The 13,656-nt window shown below is 36.8% G+C and overlaps 1 protein-coding gene and 1 pseudogene across 2 annotated transcripts in view; one reads left to right on the top strand and one right to left on the bottom strand.

Moving 5' to 3' along the window:
* The window catches only part of HIF1A (hypoxia inducible factor 1 subunit alpha), a 43,456-nt gene that overhangs the window by 15,853 nt on the left and 13,947 nt on the right, over positions 1 to 13,656 (bottom strand). For both annotated transcript variants that reach the window (XM_058567070.1, XM_058567072.1), the window contains exons 2-6: positions 6,219 to 6,409; positions 5,591 to 5,736; positions 5,420 to 5,504; positions 1,611 to 1,723; positions 810 to 1,012 (exon numbers count right to left, since the gene is read on the bottom strand). In XM_058567070.1, coding sequence (XP_058423053.1) covers positions 810 to 1,012; positions 1,611 to 1,723; positions 5,420 to 5,504; positions 5,591 to 5,736; positions 6,219 to 6,409 — 738 coding nt within the window. The remainder of the gene's footprint in view (positions 1 to 809; positions 1,013 to 1,610; positions 1,724 to 5,419; positions 5,505 to 5,590; positions 5,737 to 6,218; positions 6,410 to 13,656) is intronic.
* On the top strand, positions 8,819 to 9,488 carry LOC131421243 (polycomb group RING finger protein 5-like; annotated as a pseudogene).

Genomic DNA, 13,656 nt, shown 5'->3' with positions numbered 1-13,656 from the left:
TTGGCAGAGAAGCAGCTTAAGAAACTATGACAACAGTTCAAGCCAAAGGTAATAATGAGCTGAAGAATTCGATGGCAGGAGAGCAAGGGTGCAAAGGAGGGAACGGATCAAGAGACATATGTAGATAGTAAATCTTTAAGATTTAGAGACCAATTGAGTGTAGATAATGAGGGTCAAAGAAAAGGATGACTTGCAAATTTTTACTGGCATCATGTGTCCGTCTACAGTGGTATATTTAACCATGATAGGCATTATAAGAGAGAAAGCAGTTTATGAAGTTGTTGTTTTGGGGCAGTAGTGGTGCAGTTCAGTTACAGAAATATTTAATTTATAATACAGAAGAGTATCCAGATAAAAATATCAAATTGGCAATTAAATAGAAATAGTTATGAATATAATTTGGGAAATGGCAATTGAAGCTGCACAGGGAACATATGTAGGGTAGGGAGAGGACCGAAGACTTTCCTTTCTAGTCCATAACCGAAAGTAATCTTGCTTTCCTCAAATTATGCATTGTATGTCTTTGGAATATTTTCTGTTTAAATAAATTAGAACCCCTAAAGGAAAAAGACTTCATCTTATTAATTTCTAGATAGCACCTGGTAGAGTAAGTATTCATAGTACATAGAAAGTATTTAATAAATGTGGCTGAATTAATCTACAAAGTTAATCTAATATTACTGAGTTCTAGAATGAATCATTGTATTCAATTTGGTGGAAAGAAGCATATATAGTTTTTACTATAGTGAATAGTAAGAAATGCTGTGGACTAATTAAAAATTTCAAGTTATATTTTATATCTCATTTACCTTTCATCACAGTAAGAAAATTTCATATCCAGACTGTGACGACTGAGAAAAGTCTTGCTATCTAAAGGAATTTCAATATTTGAAGGATGAGGAATGGGTTCACAAATCAGCACCAAGCACGTCATGGGTGGTTTCTTATACCCACACTGAGACTGGTTACTGTTGGTGTCGTATACATGAATGTGACCTGTGCAGTGAAGTACCTGTGTAGGAAGAAAGCAAAGTAGTTTTTAAAAAATATACAAAACTAGAAAAACAAAATGCAGAGAGAGAAGTAGTTGAAATGATGTGGCAAGTAAGCTTTGATAAAATTTACAGTTATCAGTAGATTAGCTATACTTTTGAAAATCAATAAATGTTTTCCCTATAACACCACACATGCCCTACTCCTCAGGCACCAAAGATTATGCTTTAAAAGATCTCCTTCATACAAATCTGGGCTGATTTTTCATTCATCTGGCTATTTCTTGCTTTGATGACTGTGTTTCAACACTAAGCAAAGAAATGATACAACAATGAATAGAAAATTAAGCACTATCAAGATTCAAACACTGGGTGGTTGGCAAAGCCAACTGATTAAGTTAGCTCAGTACACCAGTGTCACAGTTTACATAATTTAAGTTCATGCCTCAAACTGCAAACTACTACACTGTTTTGGATGTTAAATCTGCAAATGCCAAGGAACAAGTGCAGTAAGTTTTCCCTCACAATTCTAATGCTATCTTAATACTAGCAGTGTCAACATGTATGAAGTTATCTACAAATCAAGTGCATCACCACTCACAAATCATTTTTACTCACCTTCCATGTTGCAGACTTTATGTTCATAGTTCTCCCCCGGCTAGTTAGGGTACACTTCATTCTGAGAAAAAAGCTTCGCTGTGTATTTTGCTCTTTACCCTTTTTCACAAGGCCTAAGGAAAGCATGAAATAAAGTTTAAAAACATAATTGAACATACAAATTTGTTACAGTAAGAGTAGCACAGTACCTAGCACCTAAGTGCTGTTCAAGTAAGTCTCAGCATGAACACAGTGATTCACACCCACTTTGCCCACTCCAGCACATCCAAGGCATCTAACACACTCCAGGCGTTACCAGGGGTTCACAACAGCAGTGATTCCCTGAGTTGGTGGGAGAAGAATCCATATTTGGGATAAGAGTTAATGATATCACATTCAAGCCAGTAAAGCTGATCAAATTATGAAGAAATATAAATATGGTATGAATTTACCCCATAACTGTGCTATCAGTGTACAAACACACCCAAAAAAGGAACTTCAGCGAACTCTTCCAAACCTTTACTAAATGTGTTAGCTCAATTTACAGTAAGCACTCATGTATTTATAGGACTTTTAAAATACCAAATTTCTTTTCAATAACAAATAACATTTTTAAATATCTGATTTTTCCTTAAATCTTCCTTTATTATAAAGTAGGCAGGAAATTATTTCTACTTTGTTACTAGGAAAAAAAATGTATTGAATGACTTTTCAAAGCAAAGTTAAATAAATTCAAGTCTATTTATGTATTCCAAACTTCACATAAAAAATGAGATTACACTCAGGTGACTAAATAGCAACTTGACTTCTTATCTTTATTGATCAGTCTGATTCAAAACAAATATAAAAATATTCATTATTCAGGACTTGGACTAGATGTTGCAGGCAATATAAAGATGAATAAGACACACTGCCTGTCCTGAAAAAGTTAAAAATGTAGTAGATGTAATGAGGCCACTGACAACAATACAAGGCAGAGTTAAGTGCCCAAGACTTATAAGAATGCTTTAAAGAAGTATAGGGTGAGATCAGAAGATAACTTCTAGTCAAGAGGAAATCAAGCAGTCCTTCTTAGACAAAAAGACCTTAGAATTTCAGTAAGTAGGGATGGGTTAGAAGGGTATTCCAGGCAGAATAAAGAGAATGAAAAGCACAGAGGTGCGAAAAATAGCACATGTGAGGAAGAGGAGATAGTTCAGTTTGGCTGCAACATAAAGTACATGCAGAAGAGAATGGAGACCAAGTCAGAGGGAAGGTGAGGGCTATAACTATGGAGGCCTTGGAGGCTACTATGAGGAGTTCAGCCTTAAACACAACACAGAGCTTCTAGAGTCCTGAGGTGGGAAGCACAATCAATAATTTAAGGAACATTAATCTAGAAGCAATATATAGGATATATTAGAATAAAATGATGGGAATGAGGGGCTGAACATAGCAAAGTGAAAAGAAGGGTGGCAAAAGACAAATGAAGAGGTAGAATCTATAAAAGCTTGAAAACTGATGGAAATAAGGGAGGAGAGAAATTTTAAAAAGATCTAGAGATTTTAAGCCTAGTATATTGAAAGAAAAGTGTCAAGTGGAAAAGACATGATAAGTTTAAATTTAGGCCTAGTTAGCTAGAAATGCTGGACTCTTGAGGAAGAAGAGTTCTAGTTTATACTCATAATAATGGAACTAGGGAAGTTGGGGCAGTCTTGGTGCTGATACAAGTTATTTGAGTTTACTCAAATAAGGACTGAATGTGCCCTCCTAAAAGCACTTGAGAGTAGATTTTAAAAAGATGCCACAGAACCACACTGGTCTTGGTGATGGTACAGGGTGTGTGTGTGTGGGCGGGGGCCGTTGTGGTGGTGGCAGCAGAGACCCACATGTAAACTCTTTGGGGTATTTTCAGTCCTTCATAATCTAAACTTGAATTGGACTGACCTTTGAAAACCCAAAGCCTTTGAATTGGGACATGAAGATAAATTTTAAAACCAAGGTAATTGAAAAGTATTAGCATTTTCCTAATGGAAAAAAACGTTTTAAAAGAACTAAATTTTTAGTCCTCTAAAACCAAATCATATTTTATAATAATTTAATGAACTCCAAATCATTGTTTTAGAATTTCAATGTAAGAGTAATAGGACTGTGTGGTGTGAACACACCACCGGTTCTTAGTGTATCACTAAAATGTGATGTGTTGCAGCAGCCCCTCTTTTCTAAAAATGAAAATCTGCATTTTTGTTTCCCAACAAAACATTAAAAATTCATTAACTGCATTAGGAATGATTTCAAAAAATATTCCTGTGCTTTAAAGAAACATTTGGTTAAAAACATAAAACTATATTAAGTAGACTATATCTGATTTAGCATAATGCATTAACATCCTTACCAAATCAATACAAGACTTCCTAATCTCCATCCATTTATAGCCTAGCCCAAAGAAAGCATGGAGCAGCAAATACAAACATCAAAGTCTAAATACTAGAACTCATATATTAAACTCATTGACAGCCCACTTAGGCCCTTGCTCAGAATGTATTTACTTCTCCTTTATACAGAATTCTAAAAAGTATGCATTTGCTTTCCAAGTTCACAGTAAACACACAGTATGAAATTTAAAAACAGGAGAGGGCTCCTCCTGGCAAGGTGAAAAATGGCAGCAGAACGTAGTCAGAGCTGGTGAACACAGAAAGAGCTCTCAAGAACTAAGAGTGTGGACTCTGGAGCCAGTCTACTTGAGCTTAACCTACACTCTGCCATTTACTAACCAAGTAATCCTGGGCAGGTTACTCAATAACTCTGTGCCGTGGTTTCCTCAGTAAAATAGAAATAACAACAGTAACTTCACAGGGTCGTTGTGAGGAACCAAGGAGTTTAAGCACATAAAATGCAGAGACCAGTGTCCCGGCACAGAGTGATCTCTCAATACAGGTTAACTATTATTATAAATGAGATGAGATAAAAAAAGGAAACCATAAAAAAACTATTCAAAAAGTTCTATAAGCATGAGGTTGTTTAATATAGAAGCAAACAAACTCATACACTTAAATTGGAGAGCTGCAAAGAACAACTGCAGCACATAATGACAAATTTTCATTGTGGTAACTTTTCATCATGAAAAAAAGGTTAAATTATGATCAGTATACTCTGTTTAACAAGGCTCAGGTATGAAAAGATTTTCTTTAACTGTTACGTTTTTGTAATTCAAGAGGTACTTTCCCAAAATCTTGGAACATTTGATTATTTTAAAAAATTCATTCCTAAGAGTTGGAGGTCTTAGCAGGTCTCTTTTGCTGTTGCTAATGTGGGGGCAATCTGTAGTGTAATACTTTGTAATCTAACAACAGAGTCTCAAATTATGTTGAACATCCTGAGAGGTCAAATAAGTGGTGATTATGTTCTTTAAAATCTGGTGAACTTTCTCTTTTCTTTTTCTTGGGCCTTTAGAAAGCTTGAACCCAAAATGGCACCTCAACTTTAATAACTGTCTAAAAGCCTATTATATGCCATATGAATTATGACTTCCCCTTGCCTTTTAGTTGTATTTTAATTTATAACTTCCTTGGTTCTGATGTTTATTTTTCCATTTTATTTTATCTATTCTTATATCTATATAATTATGTTTGGAATTAGGTGGGCTTTTAAAAAATTTTTTAGGTATTTTAAGGAAATTCCTAAAAATAGGATAACATGGATTTAACAGAGAATAGAGTAACATTTTACTAAATATAAAATGATGTTTTGTCTTAGGTTAGTACAATAGTAAAATTTTTAAATGAGTAACAGAATCCGATTAGGTAAAACCACCTGTCACATTAAATCAAACAATAGACTTTTCTTCTCACCATTTCTGTGTGTAAGCATTTCTCTCATTTCCTCATGGTCACACGGATGAGTAAAATCAAACACACTGTGTCCAGTTAGTTCAAACTGTAAACACATTTTGAAAAATTAGATCTATATCATAAAACCATAAAAAGATACAGAACGGCTCTTAATATATGTGGGTATTTTACCTGAGTCAATCCCATGTATTTGTTCACATTATCAGAAATGTAAATCATGTCACCATCATCTGTGAGAACCATAACAAAACCATCCAGAGCTTTCAAGTAAAAGCAGTTCATCTGTGCCTTCATTTCATCTTCAATGTCCAAATCACCTAAAAAGGGCAGAAGAGGAGAATAATTAGTTAAAAAGTTATACTTAATAATATTTAAATGTTTTTATAAAGTTTTCCCCAGATACTTTATCTGATATACACAGCATATATTTTTTGTGTATATTTAATTTTTGTTTCCCGTCACTCTGCTTTTAACATAGAACTCAAGGCCAGAGGACAGGAAGACTAAAATCAGATTTTCCAGATGCTTTTAATGATTATTTAAAGTAATGTAGCAAGGCAAACCATTGAAAAGAGAAAGAAGGGTCATGTTATTAAAAGGAAGAAGTAGGCAGGCAGGTAGGTAGGGCAGGAGAAAATGAGGTAGAAAAAGCCAATATCTTAAAAATTCCTGACTGAAGCTTTAAAAACAGGTAGTAAAAACGATATCATATTAAGGAAGAATTGAGATCTAAATATGATTTCTAATTACTTCTAATTTCTAATTTTTAGGGCTTTTATGCCCTTGTACAACAACTCACCAGCATCCAGAAGTTTCCTCACACGCAAATAGCTGATGGTAAGCCTCATAACAGAAGCCTTATCAAGATGAGAGCTCACATTATGAGGAAGTGGCAACTGATGAGCAAGCTCATAAAAAACTTCAGACTCTTTACTCCGCCGAGATCTGGCTGCATCTCTAGACTTTTCTTTTCGTCGCTCAGAACTTATTCTATTTAACAAAAAAGAAAGAGAAAAGAGACAAGAAATTTACATTAGTCTACCTCTGCTTGAATAAAACTAATTTTACATTTTTCTGCTTACCATAGAAGGATTAGAAGATGCCATGTAATTAAATTATATAGAGATTTGTCTACTACATGAATGTATTTTTATAAAAGACAGCTATGCAAATTTTTGGATTACTGCAGACATAAGGAACTCGCACAAGAAGTCCAAGATGAAGCTGTAAGCCTGTTTCCTCCCTGCATGTCAAATTGGAGAGGATGTTTTTTTTGTTTTAGCAAACATCTGAAAAGTAGCCTGTACATCTAAGGCTGCATCTTCATAGCCATTCAAAAGTAGTCTCGACATACAGAAATCATGCTTAAGTGGAGGGAAACTAAAGTTGTACACAGTAACCTGAAAACAGGCGTTGTTAAACAGGTAGAACAGTAATAGTTACAAACTAATTTTTGACTCCAGTTTCTTTTGACTCCAATACTTTCCACCCTCCACCTTGCACATGAGCAATACTGACTATAAGCTATAGGAATTTATATTGGCAGCTATAATAAGCTATTCTTTCAAGGTGCTTATTCCCTTAGCAGCCCCTTATCTATTTACTGGCACAACAGGTACCAAATAAATGCAGGGGTATGGAAGAAAAAAAAGATGTGGCATAGTACTAAGAATTTAAAGGAATAGGTTAACGAAGATTAACAAAGGTGTCAATACAATGGCATATCTTTAGGGAACTCTTGCAAGAATCAAGTCAGCCAGAAAGATAGTCAGCCAGAAAGATTTTCATAAGTCATACCAAGCAGAGGTGTCTTCCTTTGCTTAACTGCATAGCAACATCTATTCCTCCTGACCCAGCTGAAGGTAAACAAGGTTAAATCTGGTTCTGTCCTTAGCTTTTTCTTTAATAGCCATTTATTAAAACCTACTATGTGCCAAACACTACTCTACTAGGTACCTAGTTCTCTCATAACAACCTATAAGGTTTGAACCCAGGTGTTCTTTTACTCTGTTGTCTTTGGTCTTTTACAGTGTTTCATCTTAATGGAGAAGGCTGCTTGCTTCTACCTCAAATACTCAGCTGCTCTACTATGACCCTCAACCTAATCCTAAGTCAATTATTTATTAAATATTGAAAATAGCCATTACCATTTATTGAGCACTCAGCAGTATGCTAAGGACTCTGCCAGTATTATTTCACTTAATCCTCCTTACATCCTATGAAGTACCTAAGTGTCTCCACTTCAAATCTCTTCTCCCTCCAAATATCTGCAAAGCTGCAAGGTTCAATCATAGATGCAATATTCTCAAAAATCTCAGGGTTCTCAGCGTATGCTCCTGTGATGTTGCATAATAACAAGTGAATACCTAACAGCTGTACTGTGACAATAGTGATAACATAGTTTTAGCCCTTACTCAAGTTTGTGTGCTTAGCTGACTTTTATACTTTAGTAAGGATAGAACATTCGCTGTTGTTGGTAACTGAACTTTGATACGAGAATTTCAATTCAAGCATCTAGATCAATTTAACTTGAGTATTTTTGAGATTTAAGGTAAGCTATTAAGAACTACTACTACGTGTAACTACTTATCTATGTGAATCAAGATTTTCTCAATGCCGTACAATTTTAAAAAGCCACAAAAATAAAATTAGATGCTGAGGCTACCGTGAAAATGCGACAATGTCAACAGTCTACTTCATTTTTTACCTGCATTTGAACGGCCTCATTGTTCTCACTGACTTTAAGTAATTGTTTTAAATTTAAATTTAAAATAAAATGTACAGGGGCCGGCTGGTGGCGCAAGCTGTTAAGAGCGCACGCTCCACTGCGGCGGCCCGGGGTTCGCCGGTTCGGATCCCAGGCGCTTGTCAGGCGATGCTGTGGCAGTGTCCCATACAAAGTGGAGGAAGATGAGCATGGATGTTAGCCCAGGGCCAGTCTTCCTCAGCAAAAAGAGGAGGACTGGCAGATGTGAGCTCAGGGCTGATCTTCCTCACACACACACACACAAAAAAAAGTACAATAATAAAAGTTTTAAAAATCTATTTTACACCTATACCAGAGTTCTTGTGGGTTGGGGGAGAGACCCAGTGTGTCCCCATTGGCCCTAGTATCTCGGATACTGTTTCCCTCACTTCCTTCCCCTCTTGAATTGGCAGGTGAGAAGCAGCGATGGCAGTGGGAAACAGATTCCTATCTGGTTCAAGCAAAACCGCAAAAATCGCCAAAAACGAGTAATGATCAATGATCTCATGATAAACCTGAATATTAGTTCAAATACCACAGTTAATCCAGGTGATCAGAATTTTATCAGCAACTTTCATCAGACTTACTATCCCTCTTTCTCTTAATTACTCAACCAAATCTAAGCTACCAACAAATGACTACCCAAATGAACACACTTGGTGAAAAGTTTAAATCCTTATATTACCTGCTATATATTTTTAAAGGATAGCTGATCAAGGTAACCATGGTGACGGATTATCTCCATATCTTTAGAAATACCTGCACTGTCCAGAACTTTGAAGATAAAAGGATTGTCCAAGATGTGGCAACTAAGTTTATAAGACAAATCCATTAGAAATGTGAGCTTGGATAAAACATTTGAAAGACAAAATACTCAAGCTAGTGAAGACTGTGAAAATAAGAATTTGAGCATAAGCCAGAATTCTGGAAGAAAAATAAGCCTTAATAAAACAAGTAATATGATACTTCAAGAGCTGACAAACCTAAATTAGATGAAAAAGGTGATGAAAATCAGTATGTCCTCTAGTACATAATCAATCTAGACATAAAGCAATAAGGAGACCAGCAAGAGTTAATGAAGACATTTATCTGATGTTCTTCACATGTGACTACAGGCGTTCTTAAAACATTTCTAAGCTTAAAACTAAAGCTTCCAAAGTTCTTATGAGTTTCAGCATGTGAACTGCCAGCTTCCTGTCTATTCACAGGAAGGCTCTTTCTATCAGGTCATACCCCCACAGAATTTACAGTATTGACCAAGAATTATTTCCATCAGACCACGTGGTCTAGGTCCCACAGAGATGAATCCTGTACCATTTGTTTCCTTACTACTAAGGTTACACAATAAAAGGTTTATAGACCAGAAGGAAACAGGCAGATTTTCAGCATGCAAATAAGGTCACTGTATTATTCTAAATTATCAATTCCATTTATGTTGTTTGTATTAAGTACAGATCAAGTTCTGCTACTGATATGTCTGCATAAGGTGCTATTTCACAGTCTGCTAGTCATACCGGAAATCAATTAAGAGTACAGTAAAAATTCTGTCTTTTGGATTATTTGCTTACTCATTCCCATGAGTGTTCTAGAACTAATGTTTGAATAAACTAACAAAGTAGCTCAATCTTTGTGGTACTATAGTTTTCACACACTATTTTATTATTATTTAACAAACAGTACTGGACAAGAAGCTAACAATTATATCTTGAAATTATTTTGTGTAGGAAATATATTTAGGAAAATAATTTAGAGCCGCTGTCTTATTAAGCTTCTTGTGTACAAAGTTCATGAATAAGCAGTAGCCATTTTACAGAGAATGCCTATTATTCTTTAGATTAACAAGAACACAAAATAATTGCAGATATTTTAAGTCATCTATCTATGTTGTCTACTAATTACACAAGAAAAGTCTATTAGAGTTCCTGATTGTAAACATATGTGACTTTAAGAACTGAAACTAGATCATAATCATTCAAAATGTTAACCGGTGATCAGACTTATTTCTAATAAAGTTAATGTATAAATTTTAAAGAAGTCTCTCAACTCTATTATTTGGTGATTTAAAACTCTTTCTGGCCTTGATGGTACAAGTTGTTGTTTCGCACTTCCTGTGTCTGTATTTCTACAGGATAGACATTCTGAAGTGAAATTCCATGATCTACAGGATGTGGCATTTAAATTTTCCTTTCCAAAAAGGTCTGTACCCATTTTCGTCTCTGCCAATCCATGAATGTGTGTATCCATTTCCCCATGCACTCTGCAGTAATATATATTATTGATCTTTTTTATCTTTCTAATTTTTGCCAAGCTGATAGGTGAAAACTGTATCTCACTGTTTTAACTGCCTGCACTTCTTAAAGTCTCAGCCAGAGGAAATTCCAAGGAAATTTTCATGTTCTTTAGTTGGCATTTTGGCCTGCAGCTTTAAATCCAAACATCTATACACAGCGCTTACTATGTACCCAGTGGTATTCTAAACATTTTTCATCTATTAACTTATTTAATCTCTATTATTATCACCATGTTACAGATAAGGAACCTGGTTAAACAGCTTACCCAAGATTACACAGTTAATAAATGGTAGAGCCTATATTCAAACTGAAGCAGTCTGGCTCTAGAACCATGCTTTTAACACTAGACTATGCTGCCTCTCAGAAACTAATTACCAAGATAAGTATTCATAAGTCCAGGCCATTATTATAAAGTTTAAAATTTGTCTACTCCACATCTCCAAAGACATAAAGGAGAGGTATAGGAGCTGGCTTTGGAATTTGGGACTTGATCTTAAGCTATTCAGAGGAACTCATGGCTAGGCTCTTTCCTGGAGTCTGCTTGTAAATCCAAAATCCTAATTGAAAGGCACCTACAATGACGATGCCCTCTGCTCCACTGTCCACCAGCTCTTCAAATCAAGGCAACCTTTAATGGGTACTGCCAACCACAAACAGGAAAGAATCAGAGGACAGAAATTCAATCTACCTCATAAACTCCCACTAGGCTTTATTTTTAATTTGTACAGAGAAGCTCTTTGAACATCTTAGCTCACTATTGTTGGTGTTTTATTTGCTCAACATCTGTATCCCCAAATAAAACCAATCTGCATACTCACTTCAGGAGACCTGGCTAGGCATAAGCCAATTGCCAAGATATCTAATCACACAAAGTACCATGAGAGAAAAGATAACCTTTCCCCTTCTAACATATGTGCCAGGCACTGTGTTATGTGCTTTCAAGTATCAGCTCATTTAATTCTAACAACTCGTTGTTGTTAGTGCCTTCAAGTTGATTACAACTCCTAGCGACCCTGTGTACAGCAGAGTGGACCGTGCCAGGTCTTTCTGCGCCATCCTCTCACCTTCCAGTGATGCATCAGACAATGCTCTGCTGCTATTGGTAGGGTTTTTGTGGCCTACCTTGAAGTGGGTGGCCAGATCCTTCCTCCTAGCCTGTCTTAGTCTGGAAGCTCTGCTGAAACCTGTCCACCATGGGTGACCCTGCTGGTATTTGAAATACTGGTGGCACAGCTTTCAGCATCAAAGTAACAGTCAGCCGCTACACTATGACAACTGACAGACAGGTGGTATGGTTCCCTGACTGGGAAACAAACCTGGGCTGCAGTGGTGAGAGTGCTGAATCTTAACCACTAGACTACTGTAACCATCATAGACCAATGTGTACTGGCCCTATTGTATCAATAACAAAATATCAAAATTATCTTGCAGGGGCAATAAGTAAAAACTGCAAGTCATGTAGCTGGAACATGCTCAGAAGATGGAAACCTTGTCCTCAGATGACCTCGAGCCACCTAGGAACCAAAAGTTCCTTAACTACGGAACTCAATGTGAAGAGAAAGTGGCGCAGGGAACCTAATAAGAAGCAAGTGGTCCCTTGATTTGTAGCACACTAGACTTATAAGACTGTCACACATCCACCCTCCAATCAGACTCTGCCAAGCTAGCACTTTCCATAACCACTCCCAACTCCTTAAAAGTTCATCATCGCCGCCCACCCCCTTTCCCCACCTTCAGCTCCAGGAGACAGATTTGAGTTTTGCCTCCTATCTCCTTGCTGGTCAGCCAGGCAATAAAGCTCTTTCTTCTCTCAAAAGCTGGTGCCATAATCAAGAAGATGTGGTATATATATACAATGGAATACTACTCAGCCATAAAAAAAAGACAAAATTGTCCCGTTTGCAACAACATGGATGGGGCTGGAGGGTATTATGTTAAGTGAGATAAGCCAGAAAGAGAAAGACAAACACTGTATGATCTCACTCATATGTGGAATATAAACCAACACATGGACAGAGAAAACTGTACTGTGGTTACCAGGGGCAATGGGGGTAGGGGGTGGGCACAAGGGGTAAAGGGAGACATATATATGGTGATGGACAAACAAAAATGTACAACCCAAAATTTCACAATGTTGTAAACTATTAAAACATCAATAAAATAAAATAAAATAAAAAAAGCTGGTGCCATAGTATTGGCTTCTATGCACATCAGGCAGCAGATCCTTGCCTGGTAACACCACCAGGGCTAGACAGAACCAAGCACTAGATGGGAAGTGGCCTTTGTGAATCTCAGAATAACCTCCTTCATTCAGGAAATAGTCACTCGGTAAATATTTATTGAGCATCTATTGAGTACCATGCACTGTGTAGATAGCAGGAATATAGTGATAAGCCGAACAGCCCTCAGTGAACTTAGAGAGCCTCCCACTTAGTCTACTGAAATGTTTACCTAATGCTGCATTCCCAAACGCTGGTCGAGCTGCATCAAATTACTTGAATTCAACGTTTCAGCCTTCTGGGCTCTACCTTTGTAAATTCTGATTCAATAAATCTGAAGCGGGGCCACCAAATCTGGGTTTTTAAAAACTCCCAAGATGCATATGATACACAGTGAGATTTGGGAACCACTTACTGAACTAGTCTTCACTGTTACTTTGCTTTAATTTCTCCCTCAATTTACTACCACAATGATCCTGCCAAAATAAGAAATATGATATTATGTCCTACTTAAAATCCCATCAAACGCACACAGGACAAAGTATAATTATTTTCAAGGGAAACCCTCCCTTACTTAGTTCCCTGCTCATCTCTTCATCCTCATCGTTTCCCATATTCTTTGGCCACAATGCAGCTATTCAAAAGCATAATATTTCATCCCTTTCTGGCTTGCTCACCCCACTCTCTCTGCCTGGGGTACCCTTCTCAATATGTGACCTGGTAAATTTTTGTGAGAAACTTGCAAGACTCAACTCCAGCAGCACTTTGTCTCTGTTCTGTCTTCCAAACCTGCTCCTTTCCCCTAGATCAGGCCACTCGCCTTATTTTGCTGTATTTATCTTTCTCTACAATCCTTAAAGCTTCTTGGAGTCAGGAAACTGCCTCGTTCATCTCTATTCTTAGTAGGGATGTGCATAAGTTCTACCTGGCTTTAGTATTTGGCCCAAATCTGCTATTTGACCTTGACTTCAGCCCATGGAA

The sequence above is a fragment of the Diceros bicornis genome, chromosome 24 (assembly GCF_020826845.1).
Source record: "Diceros bicornis minor isolate mBicDic1 chromosome 24, mDicBic1.mat.cur, whole genome shotgun sequence".
Taxonomy (NCBI): Eukaryota; Metazoa; Chordata; class Mammalia; order Perissodactyla; family Rhinocerotidae; genus Diceros; species Diceros bicornis.
This window is presented reverse-complemented; position numbering and strand designations above follow the sequence as displayed.